At 40.0% G+C, this 25,876-nt stretch overlaps 1 protein-coding gene across 1 annotated transcript in view; it reads right to left on the reverse strand.

The window, feature by feature from the left end:
• The window catches only part of LEMD3 (LEM domain containing 3), a 42,998-nt gene extending 28,463 nt beyond the window's left edge, over nucleotides 1-14,535 (reverse strand). The window contains exon 1 of the mRNA XM_033058129.1: nucleotides 13,011-14,535. Within this exon, the coding sequence (XP_032914020.1) occupies nucleotides 13,011-14,487 (1,477 nt within the window). The 5' untranslated portion in view covers nucleotides 14,488-14,535. The remainder of the gene's footprint in view (nucleotides 1-13,010) is intronic.
• Between the last annotated feature and the right edge of the window lie 11,341 nt (nucleotides 14,536-25,876).

The following is a 25,876-nucleotide window of genomic DNA, read 5'->3' on the forward strand; positions in this document are numbered from 1 at the left end:
CTATGTTTGTACCAGAGAAAAGTATAGACTGTTCAGCCCTTCCATAATCATGCCTTCACTTCTTTCCTCACTCTTCCACTTTTGAGAGTCCTCTTCCTCCCTGCTATAAAAGTCACCTCTGAACCCTTCTGCAGCTCTATGTTCCTAACATTTAAGGTGACATTTTTAACAGATCCATTGTAATGCCATCATCTATTTCTGAATGTACAGATAATTTGATTTTAAAGATGAAAAAGTAAAATTCCAATGCAAGTTTAAGATCTGTAAAGCAACAGCTGCAGAAACAAAAATGATTCCAATTAACCTGTAAGCACCTCATTTCTCAGCGTGATTACACAAAGCATCAAACACCATTCACCCGAAGGATTCAGAGACTCTGCACTACAAGATATACCTCCAAGTTAGCGGCTTCTGCAGAAGCAAGAATGTTCCTCCCTGCAAAATACTTTTCTGAACCTCCTTATCCAACGTGCCACAGGCAGACTAATCCCAAAACAGAAGCAGCAACATTTCCAAAATCCGTCTTACAAAGATGTGTTCTGTAAGCAGATAACCTAATGTCTTCCATCAGATTTCTTTCCCTCTTACAACAAATACATTAGCTGGGTAATGTACTGCTACCAGAGTAAGAAACAATATTAGAAGCACTGCTACCAGAAATTGGCCTTTAGCCCAGCCTTTTTCTACATGATCTCGAAAACAAGTTTTCAATAATTTTACAACCCAAGTATTTTCAATGTCAGCTAACAGATTGCTAACTTTTTTTAAGTCTAGGATCAAGGTGTGACTTCATCCAGTGACATACTGTGTACATGTCAAGAATAATTCCAAAACATTGTCTCTCAGAACTCCTAAACCTTAAAACGCCAGAAAAATACCAAACAAACAAGTTACTGCACAAAATGTTATTCCAGAACTCTGTATTTCAAACTTCTTAAATAAAATAATCCTGCCTTTATTTTCCTGTCTGCAATTATTCAAAGCTCAAAACAGATAAGCAGTTTAGCACAACCTTCCAGCTCCATATTTCTCTAATTCAGGCAGAAACCACTTCGAACCAGTAGGTTAAATCAGTCTGTTTTCATATTAAGACATCAAATCGTACAGCAATTCCTTCACTACAGATCATCTTTGTGTGCTTTGGGAAATGGTTTTTGCATTTCTAAATGAGTCTCCCATTATAGTTTGAATAGTCCTTGGCCCTGTCAGTTTTGAAGAGCAGTACAATGTGCCACAAGGATTAGGGAACTCTACAAATGGCTGAGCCTTTCCCTAACATCTAGTCACTTTTTCAACTGGCTCAGTTTAAAGTGCTTTTACTGATAATTTTTCCAGCCAATACAATTTTAATTCATTCTGTTTGTAAGTGATGTAACGACTGATGACATAACCAACAATTTCATGTTGTTCACTTAGTTTGACAAAGCCCTCCTCCAAAAGAATTAAAACAATCATATTTGTGATATATACTTCAGACACATTTTCTATCAGCACTGAAAATAAGAGTCTTCATTATTTTAGGTAAAAGGGTACGCCTACCAGAATTTCTCTTTGGAGTTTTTCACTACTTAACAAAAAATAGAAAGCCCAACAAATTACAACAAAATAACCTTCTCTTTTGTTTAGCTTCCTAGAAAGGTTAAAATCTACTGCTACCTACTTAAATGCTAGTAAGAATAGACCGGAATGTTGAAAGGTGTTCCTGCAGGTCATGCCAATTCCATCCACATTTAAGAAGAGACACAAGTGTTTTGGGAAAGCTTCTCATCAGATTATTCAGTTTCACTAGAACATTAGTTTCATTCCAGTACTCAATAGTGATCAAAAAACCCAGAAATTATAAAAGCTGTCAGCTCTTAAGAATATTTAAGGAAATACTTTTAGTAACAGCATTTACACACATGCTTTTTTGCATTATATTACAAAACATAGATGAAACAGCCGTCTCTGCTCTATGAGGGAAAATGGTCCAAAAGTGCACTTGCCACACATTGTAAGAATTAGATTAAAATCATGTTCCTTGCACACACATACACACAGTATTCACTACAGGCTAGTGTGTATACATAGAAAATAAAAAAAAACCCCACTACACTATGACTGTTCTTATGAGCAGTTTGCAAAACATTACCAGGAGAAGCATTAGACTTCAGACACAGATCAGCATTTTACAATGGGTAGAGAATCCGAACAGGCCTCTGAAATAGCTCTTCTGCTTTCTTCTGCAACTCCCCCAAATATTTGAGTTCCCCTACATTTTATAAGGTCAAAAAACACTCACCACTTCAACAAATGAACAGAAATTTAGAAAAAAAGGGAAACTCCATCTTGAAAGCATGACAACACAACATGGTTTACGTTAAACTAAGAAGTGTTCTACTTTCCTCAAACTCTAAAGTTCAAAGTATCTTGAGTAACACTGCTTATTTAGAGTTTTCAATTCCTTCAGCTGCTTTAAATGACAAGCTGAATTGTTTAAAAAGGCTGTTTAATGTGGGGAGTAGAGTAGGGGCTTAAAAAGAGAAGTCTAAGGTTGAGTTAAGAGGCACTAAAACTTACTAAGTATTCTCTAAGATCCATTGAATTGTAGCGATCCTCTGCTAGGTAAGCAAGAAATGGGTCTGTTCATAAATGAGGGACTGTAGAACAACTCCTCAGCTACTTTTTCTTTGTTTCATAGAAGACCATTTACTTAAATAAAAATTTAAAGATGGCTTATTTCATATACATGCTAAGATTTCTTTCATACTATCTTTATTCACTTAAGTCTTAATACATGGTCACATCCCCTTAACCTATTTTTTGAAAAAGTACAAGAAATGTTTATACTTGGTCTTACAGTGGCTTGGGTAAATGCAGCATCAGCCTGTCTTTTCTGAGTGTCAGCTGAATAAAACTTTATCACAAGAGGACTGCCGGCATGAGGTGGATGAATGTAGTATTTTTCCTAACACTGGATTTTAAGACCACATCTAGATTTTAATTCTACTTTTGTCCATAGAAGAGTGTCAGTTAAATCTCTGAATTTGAGAAACCTCATACTGTTCTTTAATTTCATAACTGTTTTTTAAAGTTAGCTTTAGGACCTTTTCAATAGGTGTATCAAAGCCACTTACCATAACCATCTCAATACTCATCATCTCACCATGTAGTTGCGCAATAAAACATCCCACAACACTTCATTTAGTGGTACTTATCCCAGTGTTTGTTCAGCATCATCAACCTGCACAGCAGAAGCCCCTCATATCCCTGTATCCCACTTCATCAAACATATTTTTTATCTGAATATGCAGATGTTGGTGGTCATAGAGAACAGAAGTCTAGCTATAGAACTAATCTGAAACCTGTCAGTAGATACTGAGCAATGGAAGATTTATTGTGAAGGATGGGTTTCATAGCTCAGAATGTAGACACATGATTACTTTTTTGTTCTGGTTTGGGTTTTGTCTTGTTACTGTTGCCTAAAACAATGCTTGGGTTTGCTGTGAGGTGAATTGGTGCTTGGTTTGGTTTTAATTCTCCATCTTCTGAGAAATGGTATAAATTATCTGTTAAGCAATTTCTATTCATCTCTGGCTATATCTAAAGTTTAGAGTGCTATTTGTTCTTTTGCAGGTATCATGCCTAAGACAACCAAAGAGGATTTTGTTGAGTGACAGACTGGGTGGTGCACGTGTGACAAACGCTTGAAAGGCATTTTCACAGGCTGTGGGAATCCACAAACCTAATTGTGGGAAAGGCCAGTCTGGCAGTGTCGTTCTCTCTTTGCAAATTCCTTGGAAATAGTTTACTGTTACTTTGTAAATAAAAGAAAATTATTTATGGTGGTGTATTGCAAAGGAGCGGATCATATCAGGTTCAATCTGGTCTGTTTTTGTATTGGTGTGCATCCCATGTATGACCAAGAAAATGTGGGGAGGAAAAAAAGCATAGCGTATTTAAAAAAAAAAAAAGCTGAAAAGTGAGGGGTTTTTTATTTGGTTGTTTTGGGGGTTTTTTGGGGGAGTATGTGTGTTTCATAATTTATTTTTGGGTTTTGTTTCTCTTATCTGTAAGCATAAGAAGTATTTATGCTTTTACAACTGCTTATGTAAAAGTAGATGTGGATAAAAATGTTTGTAAGGCACTATGGGAAATAGGGAATCATGGTTGTGTTTAAAAGATATGTTCATGTTTGGGTACTTTGTCTTTTCCATATAATAATAAATGCATGTTCATTTTAATACAAACTCAGAAGAAAACTAAAAAGGGTGTGTTGAGAACATCTAAGAGAGCTATATTGCTGTACTGTTTGTACAGTGACCTTTGAACTAGGAGAAATACCAATCTTCTGAGTACTCCTGATAGCTCATTCATTCAGAATGGGCAGGTACGCATGCACAAGTCGATTTGGTGATCCTAGGTGTATTATGATCAATGCCTGTTAACTTTTACTTCCATCAGAGGTGGTACTCCCTGCAGAAACACTGTAGATTGTGTTGTTTCAGTTGTTTACATTGAGCATGGATGTGTCTGCATACTGTGGAATTGTACAGTGCAATGGCTTTTTATTTATAACTTCAAGCACTTTTTTTTCCCATTTGACATTCAGATACAGATGCTGCTTATTAAACCGACAACAAAAATGTGCAGATTGAGTACAAATGCACATGAAGTAGAGGTGGGAGGAAAACCACGAGATGTTAAATCCAGACTTGCTTTATTCTGTTGTGTAGGATGCGTGGTATTAAAGTGATTGCTTTTGAGGGTGAGCAGACTGGAGGGAAAGGACATGAAAGCAGCAGCCCTGGGAAGGAGCTGTTCTGGTAATTGAGGACCTGAGGCTAAATAGGGTCTGCCTACTTCCTCTGTAAGGGAATGAGTTAACATGTGATATCCTTTGCCATTTAGAAAATGGGAATGTACCAAGATGCTTACACCAGCCTTGGGATCAGACTAACTATATGACCAGCTCTCTTGAGCACGAGATACATGGTTTGAGGAAATGGAGTTAGGATCTTGTTCTGTAAACTTTTTTTTCATAGTTCAAGCACTGAGCTTTGTGCTACTATGTAGTGACCTACATACTACAGAATTCCTATGTGCCAAAGGTGTGGTACGGTTTTATTGCCCTAACTGTTTGAGATCTTGGTAAGATTCACTTGTACTTCCCGTCTTCTTTTTTTCCTGTTTCTGCATGGCAGGTGAGTTTCTTGCCAAGAAGGGTTTTGTTTTTTCTTGTTTTTTTTCTCATCTCTAGATCCACCAGGGTCACAAGTGCACACAGTACTGCTAGAAGATTCATCACCTTAATCCACAAGCTGGTGATGTAACCTTTTAATGGGCATAACCTATTTAATTAATGAACAATGATGATAACATTAGTTCAAGTTCAGTCTTAGTTCAAGCAGACTCTTCATCTGAGTAAAGGATAATGGTGTGTTAGTCCAGTTGTTCCCTTTGGATAATTTTTATTTGAACCAGGTAGATTAATCAAACAAATCATCAAACAAATGCAGTTGCCATGGTAGGCAGCCTGGGAGGTTAGCCAGCTCTTAAGAGTCTTAGTCCAGTGGAGTAAAAATGCAAGTAACTCAGTATTGCCTGCTGTTACACATGTCCAGTCAAGTGTGTTATGTTGTGTATTACTGCTGAGCTCATCCTGATTTTGAGCTCTTCAAACTTCCACAGTATGTGGTGAGTAGTTTTCCTTCTTAACTAGCATGGATACTTGTGGTAAACTGGCTGCTGTTTCTTCAGTGAAAGTTCATCTTTTTCATGCCAGGAGACCTCTACCAACTACCTCTGTATGCACTGCATAGAGCGCCTATTTTTAGAGTTCTGCTGCTTTGTAAATATACTGTTCAGCAGTTCTGCTGCTCTTAGTGCAGCAAGAACTGATAGACCAATGTGTGCTGAATGGTTAAAAGGATGGAGGCACAGCAGAATCCCAGTTTTAAAAATGAAAAATTCCTATTTGATCTGTATCTTGACTTTGTGCTAATGATCAATGGCCTTTTAAGAGTTTTATTGTCAGTGCCTTTGCATGTTACCTTTGGATGTTGTAAACTGTTCATACTATTACTAGTACTTTGTAATTGAAGTCTGTCTGGAAGAAGAGGTTGTTACTGGGTGTTTTTATGTTGGAAACTCTTCAAGACGGAAACCCTTACCACTTGTACAAAATCACAAGATATTTTTATCAAGACTGGGCCCCTTGGCAGAGCGACAGTAGATTCAGTGTTTAATTGCAGCTTCCCATTGATTCTTAAACCTTCTGTGTTTCAGTAACACTTGCTTTATTAAATAGGCAGTGTTACTCAAGATACCTTGATGTTAACGAATTCTCAGTAATCAGAAAATTTGATACTTTCCTCTGCAGTAAGAATTCACCTCTGAAAAACGCCAGACATAACAGCGCATCTCCTCCAGCAAGCTATGCCCAAGAGGCACCACATTTGCCTGTTTCACGGTGAACATACACCTACTCTCACACTCCACAGCAGAATGTAAACACAACCAGAACAGAAAAACAGCACTAAGTAACACTGTGGGAAGTACAGCACGGTGGGACTCAACATAGGACATTATCAACTCTAGCAAGCCTTCTAACACAGAATAACCTGCATAAGACCAGCTTTAAGATGTGCAGTGGTTCTTCAATCTATCCCTGCACAGATCACTTCTTTCCATCAGTACCACTGCTCATTTTGACAAGTTTTTCTGTATCAGAATGACTCAGTAGGTAGAAGGTTATTTTGATCAAGACCTAAGTTACACCTATAATCACAGCAAAGGCACTGTCACCTTCTTCCACAAATCTCTATCTACCACAAGAAACAGAAGGAGCCAAGAACAGACAAGTCAAAGACAGTTCTAATGAAGTTTCATCAACCATGGGAGTCACCAAAAAAATCTTCTCTTTTTAATATACCTTGATTTCACAGTCCACTGACCAGTAAACTTATTCCACACAACCTAATGCAAATACAACAGACAACTAATTTTAGCAGAGAACACAAACACAAGAACTACGAAGGTAAAAGGAATATATGCCTCATGATTACAACACTCCACGATTCTCCACAGCATTGGAATAGCACTTTCATCAACAAAAAAAAAACCCAAAACCGTACTTGCTTAATTTACTTGCCTAAGCTTTTTAGTGAAGTAACTTTGTGAAGTAGCAGTTCTGGCCTGTTCAAAAGTTCATACTATACTGAAACTCAAGTCTAGAAGCATGACAGGGATCAGTTTGGTACAACTCCACAACTCCTGCCAGCTTAGCTGGGTAAGCAGTCAAGCTAAAGTTTGCAACCTACTACTCTCAGATGAAAAACAGATCTCAAAAGAATTCAAATGTACATGATTTTTAGAAACACAATTGCTTCCCAGGGATAGGAGGACTGCAGGCCTGTACTGTACTCCTCTTGTACTGGGATAATTATAGATTATGAAACAGTGCAAAGTAGGGCTCCTACAATGTGAAATTCTCATCTTTGTGTATCATGGGCTCTTCTTTAAAATATTTCCATCGCATCCATTATCACTCTACACATCTGTCCGAAGAAGAAAGACCAACATTGCACTCGAAAAGTATTAGAGTTGACAGAGGCTCTTAACAAATGCAACAAGTATGCATTTTGCTTTCCTACACATTTCTAGTCTCTAATGCTTTTTAAAATGGAAAAGTTGCAACAGATCTGCTTTCAGATTCTGGATCACCTTTAATTTTCTCACATCAGGAACTGAATTTGCTTTTGAGAAAACTATGCACTGCAGAATGCAGTGCAAACTTCTGATTACTTTTTGATATTCAATGAAAACAGATTGACTCCTGTCAGCTCTTTTGCATCCCTGCTCTCCAGGCAAGCTATTCTAGCGCAGAGTTTCCATTATTTACTTCAAAATAAAGCATAGCCTCCAACAGCAACTTTGAAAAAATGACATAAGAAGAATCTACAGTAATGGCATAAGGAAGGTTTTGTGCACATCCTCAAACAACAGTACATTTAAGAACATGAATGGAAAGCAGTCATAAATATTCTGAACAAAGTATCAACTACCACTATCTCCTTAAAAACAGGAATTCTGAATTTCCAACATTTTTTTTCAAACACTGTTGAGTAATTTTCATATTTATACTTTATACTCCAGACCTGTTACAAAGATAAATAGACTATTTATAATCCTTTAGGAAGGACTCAAAGCTGTCAGCTGAGCTATTTTGTACTATATAGCAATTATTTACACTTTCCTATATGAAAGTCAACATAATAATAATTAACTTTCCTAGATAAAAGGCCAAATTATTCCTCATTCTAAAGAATAATTTCTGACATACCATAAGGAAGATGAGAGTTTAAACTTGTCAAGAATCCTAAGGATATCCAACTATTCTGCCTGGCTTTACCTGATGAAGGCATCCTAAGGATTCTTTTGTTTGATCTACAAAACTCATCGAACCTTAGAATTGAGATTGCTACAACAGGGATTAGTCTTTAAGAAATACACTAGGATTTTTTTTTTTTTTTATTTCACCTAGTTGAGAAATGCTTGCTAACTAGGATTTAAAGCAATACACAGAAAGTGAAACAGCAATGTGCTAATATTTCAATAGAATTTGTGACATTGTCAAATACAAGTCAGGGTATCCCTTGCAGTGTTAATAGGCACACAACATAGGAATTCTGCAAATCCTTTAATTTTTCTCCCCTCCTTTATTATATCCTCCTCTATAAATACTTCTTACCCACAACTAATTTTCTTCCATTAAAGCCAGCACTGCCAAGAATATAGACTCTTCTGAGAAGGTGATCTTAGAAGGCAAGTAAATTTGTAACAGTTATCTGTGAAATACCACAGCACTTCAACAGTAATTTGCAGGCCTGAGAGCGTAACAGTTATCTTGTCTTTTACACAGCAAGTCTGACTTCTTAGTAATTAAATTCCCTGCATAAAATTCCATAGAAATTTTAACACCTGAGAGATTTACACTCAAGAACAAAGGAACACCAATAGAATTGAATAAAACTCTTAGAATTGTGATTTGCATCAGCTTAGATTTGCAATATACATAACTGCTAAGTCTCCCTGAATTAACATTTCAAAAACACAACTTGTAGCAAATATAGTACGGATTATCCTCCTAGCAGCTGTTTTCTAACAAGTATCATAGAAAGACCAAAATTACTAGCAACAGATGTCACTTTTAAAAGCCGCTTCCTATAAGAAAGTAAGATTTTAAACAAGATCTACCTGAATCTTTCAAGATTAGTTTTTTTGTTGCGGTGGTTTTGTTCAGGTTTTTTCTTTTGTCACATCAACTGCTTCCCAGACAAAGTACTGGAGTACGTACAACTTACATACAATCTATTTCAGATTACAGACTTCAACAGCATCTGTACTAGCGTCCACATTTTTCAGAAAGCAAGTGAACCAGATCTGAAAGCAACATCAACGATCTGATGTTGCAGTTATCAACTTTTCATGAAAAAAAACTTTACAATTAACTTCCAGGAACAGACACTTGAGATGCTCAGAGTAACATCACAAAACCATGGAAGTTGGAAGAGATACACAACTCTTCAGGGTTTGAAGAACCTAGGAAGCAGACTAAAGTCTACCATTTTCCTGACAAAATACTAGGCTGGTTTGGCAAGAAGTCGATATAACCCCATGGTATTTTGAAGGCAGGTGCAAACAAAACATGCTTCACAGCCAGAGCAAAATGAATGAGGTTACCAGCACCAAGCCCAAGCTGATCTTTTTCAAATGCAGCACTGTCAGAGGTAGCAAGCACAACATGTACTTACATGCATTAGTTGGTCTTTTATGTGAGTTTGAAGAGCAGTTTATTTAAATGAGTTTACAAAAAAACCCACAGACATTTATCTGTATTTTAGACAGCAAAATGCATAAAAACCTTACTTCAAGTGACCTTTACAGCTTAGATACAGAAGAATTAGCCCTGTACTGATTTGTCTTTGAACATCTTATGCTAAATGTATAAAAACTAAAGCACTTCATAGCTATTTCACAGCTCTGAATAAGAAATCATTTGAACACTATGCATAGTGTGACAAGTCTCTTCTGAAATTTTCTGCTCACTCCTTCTCATATATATTACTACACTTGGCCCAAATTCAACTCCAACACCTGGTTTTAAGCCTCCTCTCATTAGACGCACTCTTAGATTACAGCCTGACAAATATTTAAGTGTTGATATTGAGTGTACTTCGTGATAAATATTTTTCAGTGTCACAAACATATTATCACTTTCTTTTGACTGCATTTAATTTTAGGCAATTAACTATTAAGAAAACCAACATTAAGCTCATTGTGCTTAACTCCCTGCATATTTAAAAGAAGAAGCAACCGAATGTACAAATAACTTTAAAAGCCTTTATTGCTTTATCACAGTAAGAATGATAATTACAGAGATGCATATATTGCAACTCTGCTGAACCCTAAAAGTTTTTATTACACAGATTGGAGTTTAAAATAATGGATTTTTTTCCACAATCAAATCACTGTAACCCAACAGAACCTTACCTACAATCACCCAGAAGACAGAAAAATCTCAATATCCAATCACTTAAATGAAAAAGTTGTTTTTGAGATATACTATTATATTTTAATTAAAAAGTATTAATCATTTCTGCTTCTATTAAAAAAAAAACAGACAATATACCCATATAAGCATGAGAGTCAAAGCACTCACTTGGATGATGTTTAAGCTTAAGAAGAATATAACAGAAGACAGGGTTCTCCCCCTTTTCAGTAAAAATCAGTCTTTATTAGCCTGTCTTGTCTGTTCTTGCCTGTTCTACAGACCCGCCGTGTTTTTGTTCCATATGTTGATTTGAGAAGAATTTAGTAAGCACATGCTAAACATATGGGCAAAGTAATTCCCTGCTCATTCCCACATTACTTAAAAGAAGTGGCCTGTTCCTCTTCCTATCAAAAGAGCTAGCCACAAAACCTGCTGTTTGCTTCTGCCAAAGGACACTATTCCCCCTATTCCCATTTGTTATGTTGCAGCAAAGCCTGGGGCTGTGAGGAAGTAGGACAGATGAAATACGAGTGCCATTGCCAGAACAATTCTTCAGGAAATCCACTTTCAGGAGTTCCACTGAAAACACAGCAAGTAAGAACAGGCCAAGAACCGGGTTACTTGAACTACCAAGCAACACTGGGCTACCAGAGCACTGACTGGGCAGCAAAAACTAAGCAAGGTTCTCTAAGAAGAGGACAATTTTTCCTGTCTAACAGTTTCAGCTGGGTTAACTTTTTAAGAGCAATATACTCAGCATAGTAATCTTACATTCTCTATAGGAAAGTTCACACATTCAAAAACAAATTTTCTTTCAATACAAAAAAAAATCCACTCTGAACTTAAAGAACTATTGCTATCTGCACTACTGAAACACTCAGTTTTTATCAAACAGGATGACAAGCCAGGTTTAATTCAACCACTGAATTTGGTAGTTTAACCCAGCAGGCTGACAGATCTTCTTCCATTAAAATCATCACATTTCAAGACTGAAAGAGGCATATAATACATACTAGTAAAAGAATACAGCTTAACAATACATAAGAAAATGTAGGCATGTCTCTAGCAGTTATGGCCAGAAGCTAACCAGAGTATGAACAGTCCAACAGTCACACCATACTTTATCTAATTATAACCCACCTGCATATGTTCACATCCCGCCCAAAAAACAAGACTGAACAGTACTTAAGAGCCACGTGGACCATTGCAACGAAACCACTGCAAACCCCCAAGTCCTTGCTGCTACTGTCCTTCCTCAACACCGAATCTTTTACTCACCCCCTCCCCTCCAAAGAGTGCAAAACAGAATTAAAAATCATTCTGCTACCCTAATGTAATGAACAACGTTTGAAATGGAATAGGAAAAAAGCCACCCCACACTGCTGCCCTGTGACATCTAGCAGATCCCAAGATAAGTCAGATCATTCCTTACAAGGCACTGTATACATGTCCACAAATGAGCATATAAATCCTCTACTCTCTCTACAAAAAAATGTACACTCTTGCATACACCTCACACAGCATCCTCAATCAAGAAAAATGCAAGTTGCCAAGAACCTTCTAACACTCTTACATCCCAAAACCAGGCTTTTGCATAATTTCTCACCAGGAGCAATGAAAAATCAAGACAGCAATGGCATGATTTTTCTTTCTGATGTTAGAATCTCCACTGTCCATTTCAGAACAGTAAAGAACTGAATTAGCATGAATCACCACTCTTAGGTGGTATGTTTCCATTTTTGTATTCTTCATTAATAGAAAATTGTAGTTTTTTAATTCATTCCAAGAAATTACTTCCACATGTTAAAGAAGTTCCCATATAATTCAGTATAAAAAAAATTGAATGCTCTGAAATTCAGACTAAAGCACAGCAGTATTTCATGTATAAGTGTTATTCTCAACTAAATTTAGAAGGAAATATTAATTAGAAAACAATACACAATAGGTCAAGCATTCACTGCATAAAATCTGTCATAGTGCATAACATCTCAACCCAGGATCCTTTCCAAGCCTCAGCACACATGAATGAAAACAACCTGCTTTATTACCAAACAACTACAGTCAAATCTTAGCCCTGCAGGAATCCCAGGTATCTAATTGTGCACGCTTACTCCCGTGAGATTAACATAAAGTCTTACCTCGTCAATGCTCTATTAACCATACTCCTGCTAAATTGAACAAAACCCATAGAACTGTTTTGGAAAGAAGACTTGCTAGAAAACAAGGTATCAACAGATTATAGCAGGGGATGCTGGGATTTAAGTTTATCCTCAAATGTCTTGCAAGCTTATTATACCAGCCTGCAGATGACATAGACAAGGAAATACAATTTCTCTGTGCACCATCCTCTAAAGAGAGATTATACTAAGGTGGAGCCCAGAACTGTTCAGTAAGGGATGTCTAGGAACGCAAAGGCATATTAACAGTTGTTACATCCAGTTGCAGAAACTGCTCTTACCCTTCACCTAATACTTACTGTTGGCTCCCACATCCTCAGCTACTCCAGAACCTCTCATTCTCAGGTATGTGAATCCCAGTATCAGAAAGAACAAGCATGCAGCAGTTAAGAGGAACATGGACAGGTAATGTGCACTGAAGCCTCCAGTGGTGGATACCTCCTCTCTTTTGAACTGTTGGAGAAGCTCCTCCTCGGGCTCAGAGAGATTCTTCTTGTAGGTGTTTTTCAGGTAGGTATGATTTGAACCCGTATGATTGGAGTGGTTGAGTCTAAGGGAGGAGGTGGTTCCACCCGGGGGAAGGCTATTAGTAGATGAATAGATCCTGGATTCAACATTACAGCTACCAGGAGCACCGCTGAGAACATGATTATTGGTCGCTTTCCTAATGGTGCCTGGAGGGTCAGTGATTTTGCCGCTGTCCACGTCCGTGAGCGGTGGTGGCAGCAACAATACTGATGGGGATTTCTTGGATAGGCCAATGCGGTATCTGGGGCTGGGAGGACTACAGTCCAGATTTTCACATCCTCCTCCTCTTCCCCCCGCCGCCGCCGCCTCCTCCTCCTCCTGATTTCTGCCCCTGTCTAGACTGCCGGCAGCAGCCGCCCCCGCCGCCCTGTCATTCGTTACGAGCACACCAGCACCGCAGCCTCCGCCAGCCCTTTCTTGGCCCGTCTCCATCACGCCAGCGCCGGCTGCAGCACATTTGCTTGTTATGAATGGAGCAGGCGACTTGCTGAGGCTCCGTCTGGGCCGGCGAACTGCAGACTCCTCCTTCGGTCCCTGCTGTTTGGCCCTCGCCCCCGCCGCCTCCTCCTCCTCCGAGTCCGAGTACTTGTCCCTGCTGCCTCCGTAGGAGAGGAGCCGGTTCCCGTTAACGGTCCGATTCTTCCACCGCTGCTGCTCGCTCTCCTTCTCCTCCTCCTCTTCGTCGTCCTCCTCCTCGCCGTCCCCGAGGTCCCTCGCACCCTGAGTCGCCGCCGGTCTCCTGGCCGCCGCCCCCCACCAGGCGTTGGGCTTCCGCCGGGCCGCCTCCTCCGGGGGGGAGCTGCTGCTCACGCCGCAGGCGCCGTGGGGGGCGGCGGGCCTGAGGCCGCGGAAGAGGGGCGCAGCGCGCTCCCTCCGGCCGGCGGCCTGGCTCCGGGGACTGCTCTCCACGTCCGACTCGTCCGAGCTGAAGCCCAGCAGCACTTTGCCTCCGGCGGCAGCCCCGGGGAGAAAGGGGTGCTCGGCGCCGGCCAGCCGCGCTCCCGGGGCCGCCCGCCCGGGGCCGCCGCCTCCGCCCGGCGCCGCTCCGGCTCCCGTGTTATTGTTGTTGCTGTTCCGGGTCTTGTTGGCGCCGCCGCCGCGGGCCCCGGCCCGTTCATCCTCGCGCAGCTTCTTCAGCTTCTTCAGGTAGACGGGCCGGGTGCTCTCGGTGACCGGCCCCGGGGAGAAGCCGAAGCGCCTCAGCTCCGAGAAGAGCTCCTCGTCCGTGAGCTGCGCGGCCGTCGCCATTTTCCGCTCCCCCGCCGCCGCCGCGGCGCTTCCGACCCACGCGCCGCGCCGCGCTCCCCGCCGGAACTGACGCGCCGCACTCGGCTGTGGCCGAGACCCGCCCGTCACCCCGCGGCGCCGCCCGCCGGGAACGCGGCCGGGCGGGCGGGGGAGCGGGGGGATGAGCGGGGCGGGGCCGCCCGGCGCCGCCGGCCCTTCCCGGCCGCCCCCGCTCGGTCACGGCCGTCGCGCGGGGCTGGCGCCGCTCCCGCCGCCCCGGCGAGAGATGGGGCCGAGGATCGCGCCGTGCGGGGGGCGGATGGCAGCAGGGAGAGGGCCCCGCCGAACGGGCGGCCCCGGCACCGCGCGGGTGGCCTGCGGGAGGCGCTCTCGGCGGGGCGGGGGGCTCCGGGGCGGGGAGGCAGCGGCGGCTGTCGGAGCGGGAAGGGCCGCGCTGGTCGGAAACGCGGCTGTGTCGGGCACGCTTGTGGATAGACAAAACCGCGGCTGCTGCGGAGCGTCGGAGGGTTCGGGAATGTTCAGACTGAACACTGAACCTCCATTGATGCCATTCCCGCGTGTCAATTCAGCCCAAAGGTGGCTGGAGAAATGGGAAGAGGCTGCGTGGCGGGCCCTTCCCGAGGTGGCAGGCAGCGGCTCCTTTCCACCAAAGTGCCTGGTGGGAGCAAACCTTTCCCTGTTGTAACTCAGCATCAGGACAGCTCAGCTGTGAGGAGACATACAACCTCTCATACCTACGAGAGGATGTAGTCCTAAGCTGCGCCAGGGGAGGTTTAGGTGGCACATCAGGAAGAATTAGGCGATTAGACATTGTAATGGACTGCCCATGGATGTGGTGGAGACACACCTAGAGGCGTTTGAACCAAGTTCCATATCTAGTCTCAGTGCTGTGTTCTAGTTGCTGTGGTACTGTTCAGTCGTAGGTTGGACTTGATGGTCTGGGGTCTTTTCCAGCTTAATAAATTCTGTGTGATTTTTGTATGTTTCATGATTAATTTTCCTTACTAATTTTGGAATTACCTGGATATATTTTTCTTCTTTCTTTTGGAAAATGTGGTTCTTCGTATGCATTGCAGTTGAAATTGTCAAAGTGTATTCAGAAATATGTATTTGTCGAATGGTTGTGCCAATATAAAGAGATGTCGTCTTGGCATTTCTCAAAGTGGTTGGTGTGTGCTGATCCTTCTGGATGGGCCCTTTGGCCACAGAACCTCATATGGAGGCTTCAAATTCTCCTGGCCTGCCTGTCTGTATGTATCCACCCTGAATGACAAAACCTTGGGCTCCGTTTCTGCATGCCACATCAAAAACACATGAGGCTGAATTCCGCTTTTGACCTAGGTCTGACTGGCCTTGCACCATTGGCAAAAGTGGTCTGGGAGCCAGATCCAACTGCATGAAGAACTGTTGCTAGTTTTGTTATTGAGGAATGTTTGCAGAAAAGGAGTTGAGGTTGCTGTGAGGCTGCTATGTTGAAGATCAAGCCAAATCTACTGAGCTAGAGGAGTGGCCAAGGGTCTGTATGACTGCTGTGCTTTTTGTGACACCACTATGCACAACCTCCTGTTTCCCTGGCAGGAGCTGTTTCACATACAGCAGTACAGTGCGTTGGAGGAATGCACAGAACTCCAGCCATAAGGATGATTACACTCAACAGGACCTCCATCACACATTAAGCACATTAAGCCAGTAATGTAAATGTACCTGTTCTGTCCTATTTCCCAATCTACACTTGCCAGCTGATATCATAAATGCCATGAGAAATGCTCCTGACATTCCATTCCTCCTCATCAGTGAGAAGCAACCCACACTTTCCAGCTGCTAGTTGGGATATACGTGTTTGAACATGCCCTGCCATATTCAGCACCGCCTCCAGCTCCTGTGACACTAGCAAAACTAACAGCAATCAGTCCCAGCCCAGGTACCATTCTGGCAAGCACCTGCTTGGACACCTTCTATTTAACAGAAGGTATGCTGTCCTGCAAGAAAGGGAGGATCCTGGCATCCTACCAATGCAATTCATACCTTCTCTCTGTTTATTACAGCAAGGGTGTGAGTTGCTTTATAAAACTGTTTACTGAACAGTGCAGTAAATACTATGAATTGTTAACAATTGAATAATCTCCCGCAAAACTATAGCGTGTAGATAAATAGAACAACTGTCTGAGAAGCCTAAATATTCCAAGTCATGATATAAAGTCTGTGTGCCAAAATATTTTGAAATGTTTAAAAAATATGTCCTCTGGTTGTACTGAAGTAAGGATACTTCCACTACAATGCAAAATCACATTTCTTTCACAGAATACATTGGTATCAATACTTTATTTTTTTATCTCCACTTAGCCAATTTTTAAGTCAATACTGAAAGTGGTTACTTTTCTAAAGGTAAATTTTGAAGGGAGTGTGGAGACTGTTATTCATCAGGAAAAAAAAGGTGGTTGTTTTTTGGATAAGATGTTTTAGGTTATATTTTGCCTCTCATCCTTAAAGGAGCGGTGTTTTAAAGAAAGTGCCGATTCTTCCATTGGGTGAAAAGCTGTTCTGGAAGTTAGCAACCATACTTATGTTGACCTCATTAGACTGGTACTTGAAGTTGTATCTTAGCACCTCTTTTATTTTTCTTTCTGATTCCAGATTTGTGTGATATTTATGCTTTTTTACAGTTCTTAGAATGTGTGAATGACAGCTGCCTTTCAAATGTTAGCAAGTCTCTCACTGCAGCTTCCTCTTCAGTTAATGCAGCCCACTCCCTATACAAATCACTGTTGCATACCCGAAGCATGTAGAAATCATGAGTCACATCTAAACGAAATATTATCCTCTTGTAAAACTCCCAATATTGTAAATGCTGGTGTACTTCTATCTGCTTTTTTGATTTTTTTTTTGATTGAGCCTTAAGGTATGCTGAGATCACATTCTCTTAGGAATGTGATGATAATGAATGTGAATGTTAGTGAAAAGTAGGAATGTGCCTTTCCTGTCTTTTGTAGTGGAAGTGGAGATAGTAACACAATCAGAAACCTCCAGGAACTAGTGGAGTTACTCTTGTGACAGTATGCCTCGGAAGAAATCAGTCCACTCTGAAATCAAACTGTACTACCCTATTTTTAAACCTATTTACTCTTGTTTATCCAGTTGTTTCAAATACTGCATAATGAACATGAAATAACCTTTTGCTTTTAAAATTGAATAGGCTTTTTTCCAAGGAAACTAATTTTAAATATTACTGTTGCTGCTACATTTCTGAGTGAACAGACTCACTTGCATATCCTTCTTTTAATTCCTTATTTCTCCTCCTTACAACTCCCATATGAATTGTTTTAATGTGAGCAAGTCCATCTTTGTTAAAGTTAACAGTGGTGTTACAGTACTAATACATACTGTTTAGGTACTGACCCTGCCATTCAGCATGTGAGTCTGTGTATACATTTTTCTTTCCTGTGGATATCTTATTAATGTTCAAAAGGTTTGTGCTGTCTCTTGCCTTTGCACTGCTGCTTTTTTGTGGCTAAGATGTGGGCACATGCAAAGTATCTCTTGCCCGCACTTCCCACGTGGTGCTGGACCACTCACATATTGCAGCAGCATGAACACGGTGTGCTGGATTCCCCACCTCCGGCAAAGAGGCCGTGTGCTGCCACATTACAGTTCCTTCCTAAGTGTCCCACTAGTTCCACTCCCACAAAGTGTGTGATGACCTGCTGTGACCGTGCAGTTCTTGTTGCTAAAAGCGAACCATCCTAGTTCATGACTCTGAGACTTCAAAAAGGCAACAGAATCCCCTCTTGCAGTTAATGTTTATACAACTTAAACTGATCTATAGCATATCCTCAATTGAGTGGTCATCCCTGATCAGGTCATATCATTCCTGCTCACTTTATGATGTCTGTATTCCTGGGCACTGGCCATTTTGATTAAACTGTTGGAGGCATTAGTGTGACTCTGTAAATTGAAAAAAACAATCCACAATGCAGAACTCTAAATATTAAGGACTGGCTTGAAAAACTGTATTTATTTTTGGAATGACAGTTTATTTACATATGAGCTTTTCACTTAAATTCACTTTCTGTATTCAGTTCTCTTCTCAGGAACCGGAATACATATATTTATTTTAAAAACTGAATCTGAGCCATTCAATTCTCCCGGAACTGAGCTTAAGAAAAATGTCATCTATCAGAAAACAAGAGATTTCATGACAAATTGTGACAAATAATAGAATTAAAGAAAATGCCAACAATAACAACAAAGGATTTTGCAATAAAACTAAGAAGTAATAGTGACTAAAAGCTGATGTTTATTATGATAGTCAATTTTTGCCTTCTAGCCTCTTATTTTCAGAAAGCAAAAATGTAGTTACAGAGGCAGATGGATGAAATCTTGAGTGCAGATGAGTGGTTGAGGGGATCATCCTGAAGATACTCAGAGAAAAATCTCATTAGTAGGACAGTATCAAAATGCCTACCTACTTGTTAGTCCCTAGAACCTTCTTGCCCTTTTATATTATATCTCAGATTAATTATTGCTAAAGACTACTGCATGTTGTAATCCACACTTCTAGGGAGGCGGCAATTCAGTTCTACTTCATTCTCTAAAGCATAGTACAGTTACATCTAGAGCCTCTTGTTTGCATTTGAAAGGGAAAAAGTGACGCTGAGCTTGGTAGTCAGGCAGAGTACTTCATTATTGGTTACCCTTAACACACAGAAACTCTGGCTGGGTAAAGCACCTATTTGCCGTGTGGAATTGGCTGAAGTACTTGTACATATACAATGACCTCCCAGCACAGTTATGGCCAAAAGTTGCAGCAATACACTTCTCTGGCTTTTGAGAACCTACTTTCCTATGATTAGGTGTCCCTTGCAAGTATTTCCAACACCTAAGGAATGGTAAGAACTGGTGTTGCATGCTTAATCACAGAAGAATACTGGGAAAGGATCCTGCCTTTTTGAGATCAACAGAAAACAGAACCCTGAAAACCTGGAGATGCCTTATTCCCTACGTTCTTGTACCTTTCTCACATAAGGAAATACCTGTTAACACCATACAGGATGTAGACATGTTAACTACATCTGATGAGATTTTTTTTTTTTTCCGATGGCCTAAACAACCTTTAACATGGTTGTAAGTATGTTACTGTAGCCTGAAACCTTGATAGTGTTTGGCAACAAAGTGATATGCAGCATAGATGGAGGTGTGAAGAGCTCACTATTTATGACTGCATCCTTGACTTTGATCCAAGGCTAATATCTTTAAAATTTAGGATTATTTAATTCATTTAATAATGTTTAAAAGAGCCATCATGTGCAGAAAGAAAAAATGAAATTTACATTTTACATTTTTGTACAAAGGGAATTGTGTAATACCTTTTCCTGTGCCACAAAACTCTAATTTCAGTTTGTTCAATAACTAAACAGAGTAGAAATTCATAGAGTTGACAAAAATAACCAAATCCAAGAAGACAGAATAGGGCCTGTTTTTTTTTTTTCCTTTTGTACCTGGCTCTATGCAAACACAAGAGAATATACTCTCCAATACTCCCTTCCCCTTGAATACCCACTTGCCTCCATTACCTCTTACCTGAAGTGCAGGTAAGGTACATAAGCAGGAAGCCAGTAGCCTTTAGAAAATTCTGTTTCTAGAGAAGCACTTGTACATCTCAGCAGCACAGACTGCCACAAGTCTCTCCATCCCTCCTACTCTCAGCTTCTCACTGAGTATTGAATCAATCCTTTTGTTGTGTCGTCCTGGCACATGTTAAAGATTTCCTTAGGCTATGTTATTTCCACTGTTAATAACTCCACTCACATAGAAAATATCTCACAAAGAGGAAGGAAGAACTTCCATAAGAACTACTCACATACAATGGACAAAAAGTACCACTGGCCCCAAGACTGCCATTTAAATCTCAAAGTACACGCTACATTTCTAGGACTTTGTTTTCTGCTGTAAAAGTCAAGTACATCTAGGGAACATTAACAACAACCAATTTTTGGCCTGTACAAGCATCTCCATCTAAAAGCAGCTTGATCATGTCTGAACTGAATCTTCTGTATCACACATCATGGGAGTCTCTAACACACCCCACACACTCTTGTTTTCTTAACACATGTGAATGTCATCATTGCATTCAGTTTCCTTCTGTGCTTAATTCTTTATTGCCCTTACAGGCCAGAAATCTCTCTCTCCTCTTCAACGTCAGACTTTGTATGAAGACTGGATCCTTCAACTCCACAGCAGACCGCGTGGCATCCTGTACAAAGGTTTAATTTCTCAGTCCAGAGACATATCTGACACAGTTTGTTATTGTACCTGAAAATAAGATGGCCTTCACCTTGCTGAACTTGCATTAGAACTGCAGTCCTTTTACTGTAAACTGTTGGAACAGCTCCAACATCACTTCTGAGAAATCCTCACAGCAGCAAAACCCTAGTCCTCTCCCTGCACAGCCAGACATGAGCAATGGTTTCTGCCAGCTCTCTCCATGCCTCTATGATGAGTTGGCCTAGAGTGGAAGACCTCCCTTTTCTCATGGAAAAGAAGCATAAAAAGGGTAAAAACCTACATAGAAATGAAACTGAGCGACACAGCAGAGAGAGTAACAAAAGGAAGTAAGAAAGTTAAAGGGAACAGAAAAAAGAAGAGGGAACTGTGAAAGTAGTAATACTGAACAAATTAAAAGCCAAATACTGAAATGCCTGCTTTATACCCCATGAGACTTTGTAGGACAGTGAAGAGGTATTTTTACAAGGAAACCTAGAGGAAATATTTGGAGGAGCAAGGGAAGAAGTGGGTTTTTTTCATTCATACACACTGTGTAGGGAGCAATAGGTGGAGGAGTGCATTCCCCTCTCATCCGCACCCTGAGTTCGTCGGGAGTGCAAACAGTTGTTCTCCAGATGTCTATGAAAAAGGAAAATAGTATTTGCAAATCTGAAGAACTGGGGGCCCATAACACGCAGGTGTTGTACCCTTTGAGCAACAGAACAGAGGGTCGTGTAACTCACTATTTTCTATCATCCACACAGATTTCCCCTGGCTAGAATTAGTCTTTGTGAAAACTTTCTGGGCAAAAATAAACACAGCATGAAAAATAAAGCATTACCTGATTTAACAGTATGCTGAACAAAAAATTCTCCCTTTCAAAGTACCTGAGAGAAAGGATGAACCATCTCTGTAATATGTCTGATGTATTAGTGGGAACTTTTCATCCAGTTGTGATCATCAAAAATATAAGCTCAAATTAAGTATGCACTTCAGTGTTAGGAGAATAAAGGACCCTAAAGGTCTTACCTAAGGTCATAAACAAGACTGTGGCAGAGCTGTAGACTGAGTTAATGTCATGAGGGCACCAGGCAGGAAATGAAGAGCCTTGTTCTTTGCCCTTGGCTCTGCCACCGACTTGCTGCGTGGCAAATTACTTCCTCTTCAGGTGACTCAGTTTCTCCCATAGGCAAATTGGAATAGTGATTCATCTTTGCAGAAGTACTTCAAAAATGATGGAAAATGTTATAGAAAAGTGAAGTAGGAATTCCATTCCAGTGCACTCCCCAGGCTATTGTTTGTCCTCTTGTTGAATTTTTTGAAGAGTGATGTCTTTGTTAATGTGAATGGTATTTTGTGAGAAATAATAAAGCTGCAAAATTATATAGCAAAAGGAGAATTAAATGCTGGATGCCTTCTATTATGTGCTATAAACAAACAGAAGATGTGCTAAAAGGAAGTTATCTGTGTAGCAGAGTCAGCCAAGCAAAAAATGAAATGCCAATCCAGTACTCAGTTCGGAGGGAAAAGCAGTATGTGACTAAATAATTTTAAAATTTCTCATACTATAAGAGAAACAAGGTGGGCCTGTATTATTACACCCTTAAATGTGTCCTGAAACAGGCATAGATTTAAAAAACGAATGAAAATATGTTAGACCATAAAAGGAAGGTTATGAAGTCAACAACCTTATTTACAGCAGAAAAAAGGAAAACATTGAGTAATTAAGGAACAACAAGAAGAGCATAGGCTTTACCTTGTGGTTGGTACCCAGGGAAACTGAATTAACCCTGCAACAATCTTCAAGAACTAAAATGGGAAAGACAGATAAACCAAAGTTTACAAATGAGTCTTTTGTAATGTATTCCTTATCATCTAAGTGTCCAAATTGAGTTGGACATAAGACCAGCTTTTAGAAAAGTTAATTATGCCCAAATCTAAATGAAATTATTTGGAAAACCATCTAGAAAAATATAGGAGGGAAATTTTGCCAGCTAAGATCTTTAATAGCTATTATTATTTACTTGAATGAAAGTTTTCAATATCATACCCATGCACATTTGCAAACTAGTGTACATCTGCCTTTTGTTATAAACCATATGAAGAAGCCAGCAGTATCTTATATTGACCAAAATGGTACATTCATATTAATGCTTAAATCTACATTTTACATATGCAACTGAAGCTACATAATATAGAAATTATGTTTTGATTTTATTTATAAAATAATTTAAACCCTTTGACATTGAGAATATTGCTCAATCTCAGTAAATCCAATATCCAACAGGTCTTAAAACATGGGGTTTTTATGCTCTTACCCAGGCAAGTTTTTCATACTTCTTTATCGTCAGCTCTAGGACAACATCCTGTCCATTCCTAGATATGTCTGGACTTATTTTTATCATATGAAAGAACATAAAGATGTATATGAAGCTGAATTGTTCTGTGAAAACACTAACTGCTTTCATTGTTTCCATATCTTTTGCACAATGCTATGACATTTATTTTGTATCACTGCCTTGTAATTTCAGTTTAACTTCTTTAATAACATTTATTTGCTTTCCATGGCTTTTTTACTAACTCTTTGGACCATTTCTTACTTAAATTATCATTTACAGAAGCCATTCTTTAGAATCTATTACTTACCCCTTGTTCCTTCCCTAAGGAAACATTTTACTATGCACAGTTCAGCAATTTTTATATCATTTTACATCATTCATCTTGATATTGTGTTGGCTGTACAAGTTCCCTCATTCATTCTGTGAACTGTGGAAGTCAGGACGCTTTTAAATCCATCTGCAGTTGTCATTAGGATTTTCTGAAGAACTTATGCCAGGCAAAATTTTCTAAATACATCTTGTAGATAATATATACATTTTAGCACTGTCATTATCCATCTGTTGCTCTCAGATTTCATGTTTTACTTTCAGCTTTCCCATAATCTCACATTATTTCTTCTCTTTTTGACAACTGGTAATGGTTTAGTGCTGTAACTTACATAATGAATGGATTGCTGAGGATATGTACAAATTCAGCTACCCCCTCACTCCCTCCACTGAATCTCTTCCTTCTATGGCTTTCTGTGTTGAATTTGTTTGTATTAGCATACTTGCTATGCTTTTCCTGTTTGGCACTCATTGTAGAGTCCTCAGTACTACACGAACTGTGCAATTCAAGAACGTGCTGTGTTTAAAGGAGTACTTTAACTTATTAATAAATATGCTACGAGGTGGCTGTTCTCATTGTTTCAGGTACTGTGCAGTTTGGAACTAAAAAGGCTCTTCCTTGTTCTCTCCAATCTACTACTTGTGTGAAAATATTTCTGGTCCTGGCTATTGGGAAAACTCTAATCTCCAGCATTTAGTATGACAAGAGAAATCCCTGCAGTGAGCTCTCTAAGCAGTATAGTCCATTTGTATGTCACTATTTGCCATAGACACATCTCAGAATCTCTGGAATGCATACTGCTTTCAGATAAAAAGCAGCAACAACCTTCTGCAGAGATGCAGAACTCTTATTTTCTCAGAATATCTTATTTTAATTAGATGATTTCCAAACATGTCATTACCTAAATATGAAAGACATTTATTGCAATTAAAAAGGCTTGTAATTATTGTGTTCAATGCCAGACATATCATATGCCCTTGCTGATTGGATCTTTTCATAGTTTTGACTTTGCCAGCACCCCATCCTTCTACATCTGTTACTGTATTTCTTCTCTTAGGTTTCTTCCCTGAGCGCTGGGCATTACATCCCTTGGCATTCTGTTCCTCAATTCCCTTACCTGTCATTAGAAAACAGACTGGCCTCAGTCCAGATGTTTTGATTCTCTCCATACAGTGCCATGTGAAACCTACCTCTTAGTCTGTCTGCCCCGTGCCAAGACAGCAAAAGATTTTATTGAAAGTTGAAAGTCAGCAAAAGATGTTATTACCTTATATGTGATAAATTAGGCTTAGCAAGTGTAATGAACATTAACAGAAAATAAAAAGTGCCACTTGAATGAACAGGAAGCAGAGAAATCAAAACTTACGTGGTAGAAAATAATTTGCTAGGGAAGGAATATTTCACAATTAGAGAATGTAAAATTATATTACAATATAATTCTTATATAATTATTATAATAATATAATAAATAAAATACAAATAATATATAATATAAAATTACATTAATTATAGGTTCTTTATTTTCATGGTGTAGTCTTCTGGTGTTTCAAATCATCTCAGTGTGTAAAGTTTCTCCTCTTTTCAGCTTTATCACTCAATATACTGCACTTGTTTCTAAAGGATGCTATGTTACACAGCTTTTGTATTGGGGTGAATCATTCTACCTTTGCCTGCTTCCTGTGTAAGCAGAACTGCCACATGTCCTATCTTCTGCTAACACATGGATTTTGGAATGAAGCACTTCTTCCAGGTTTCCCACATGTTTCTCTGGCTGCATTGTAAAGAAAGCAGCAAAACTAAGGGATTCAAGGGGTTTTGCTCCAAGGGGAAGGGTAACTGTATTACTTTTGCTGTGAAAAAAAAATGGCCAATAGACTGTGTGAAAAAAAAAAGGACAGGAAAAGAAGAGCTGACAAATGATTGGATCCCCAGAGTGCTATAGATCCCATATTTCACACACTACCTAAAATACACACACACAGAATGTGGGGTACAGGTGGTCTAGCTCCAAATATGTTCCACTCAATGTCATATCCCCAGATGCTGTCAGAAAAGCTGTGGGGTGCAGTGGCACCAGCAGTCCAGGGTGTCACTTCAGCAGCAGCTGCACAGTTGTTCCAGGAAGATGGGGGACTTCAGGATGTGTAATGAGACAGAAATTCTGGCCCTGTTAGGTCAAAGGCAGTTTTGCCACTGCCTTTATTTAGGCTAGGATGGCATCCTGCTTGCCTGAGTCATGTTCTACCAAAACTGTGAACTGAGTATCAGGCAGGGTCTGTGCTCTGCCCATCCTTGCTCTTTTGTTTTCTTGCCTGTTCCAGCATAGGGAATGATTGAACACCTATCTTTAGCACAGTTCAAAGTATTTTATAACTTCTCATGCCTGCTCTGGGTAGTGTATAAAGGCAGGAGGAGGACATAGTTGAATAGCTGTGCTTCAAAAATTACATTATTTTTGGAT

Source organism: Catharus ustulatus, chromosome 4 (assembly GCF_009819885.2).
Source record: "Catharus ustulatus isolate bCatUst1 chromosome 4, bCatUst1.pri.v2, whole genome shotgun sequence".
NCBI classification, from domain to species: Eukaryota; Metazoa; Chordata; class Aves; order Passeriformes; family Turdidae; genus Catharus; species Catharus ustulatus.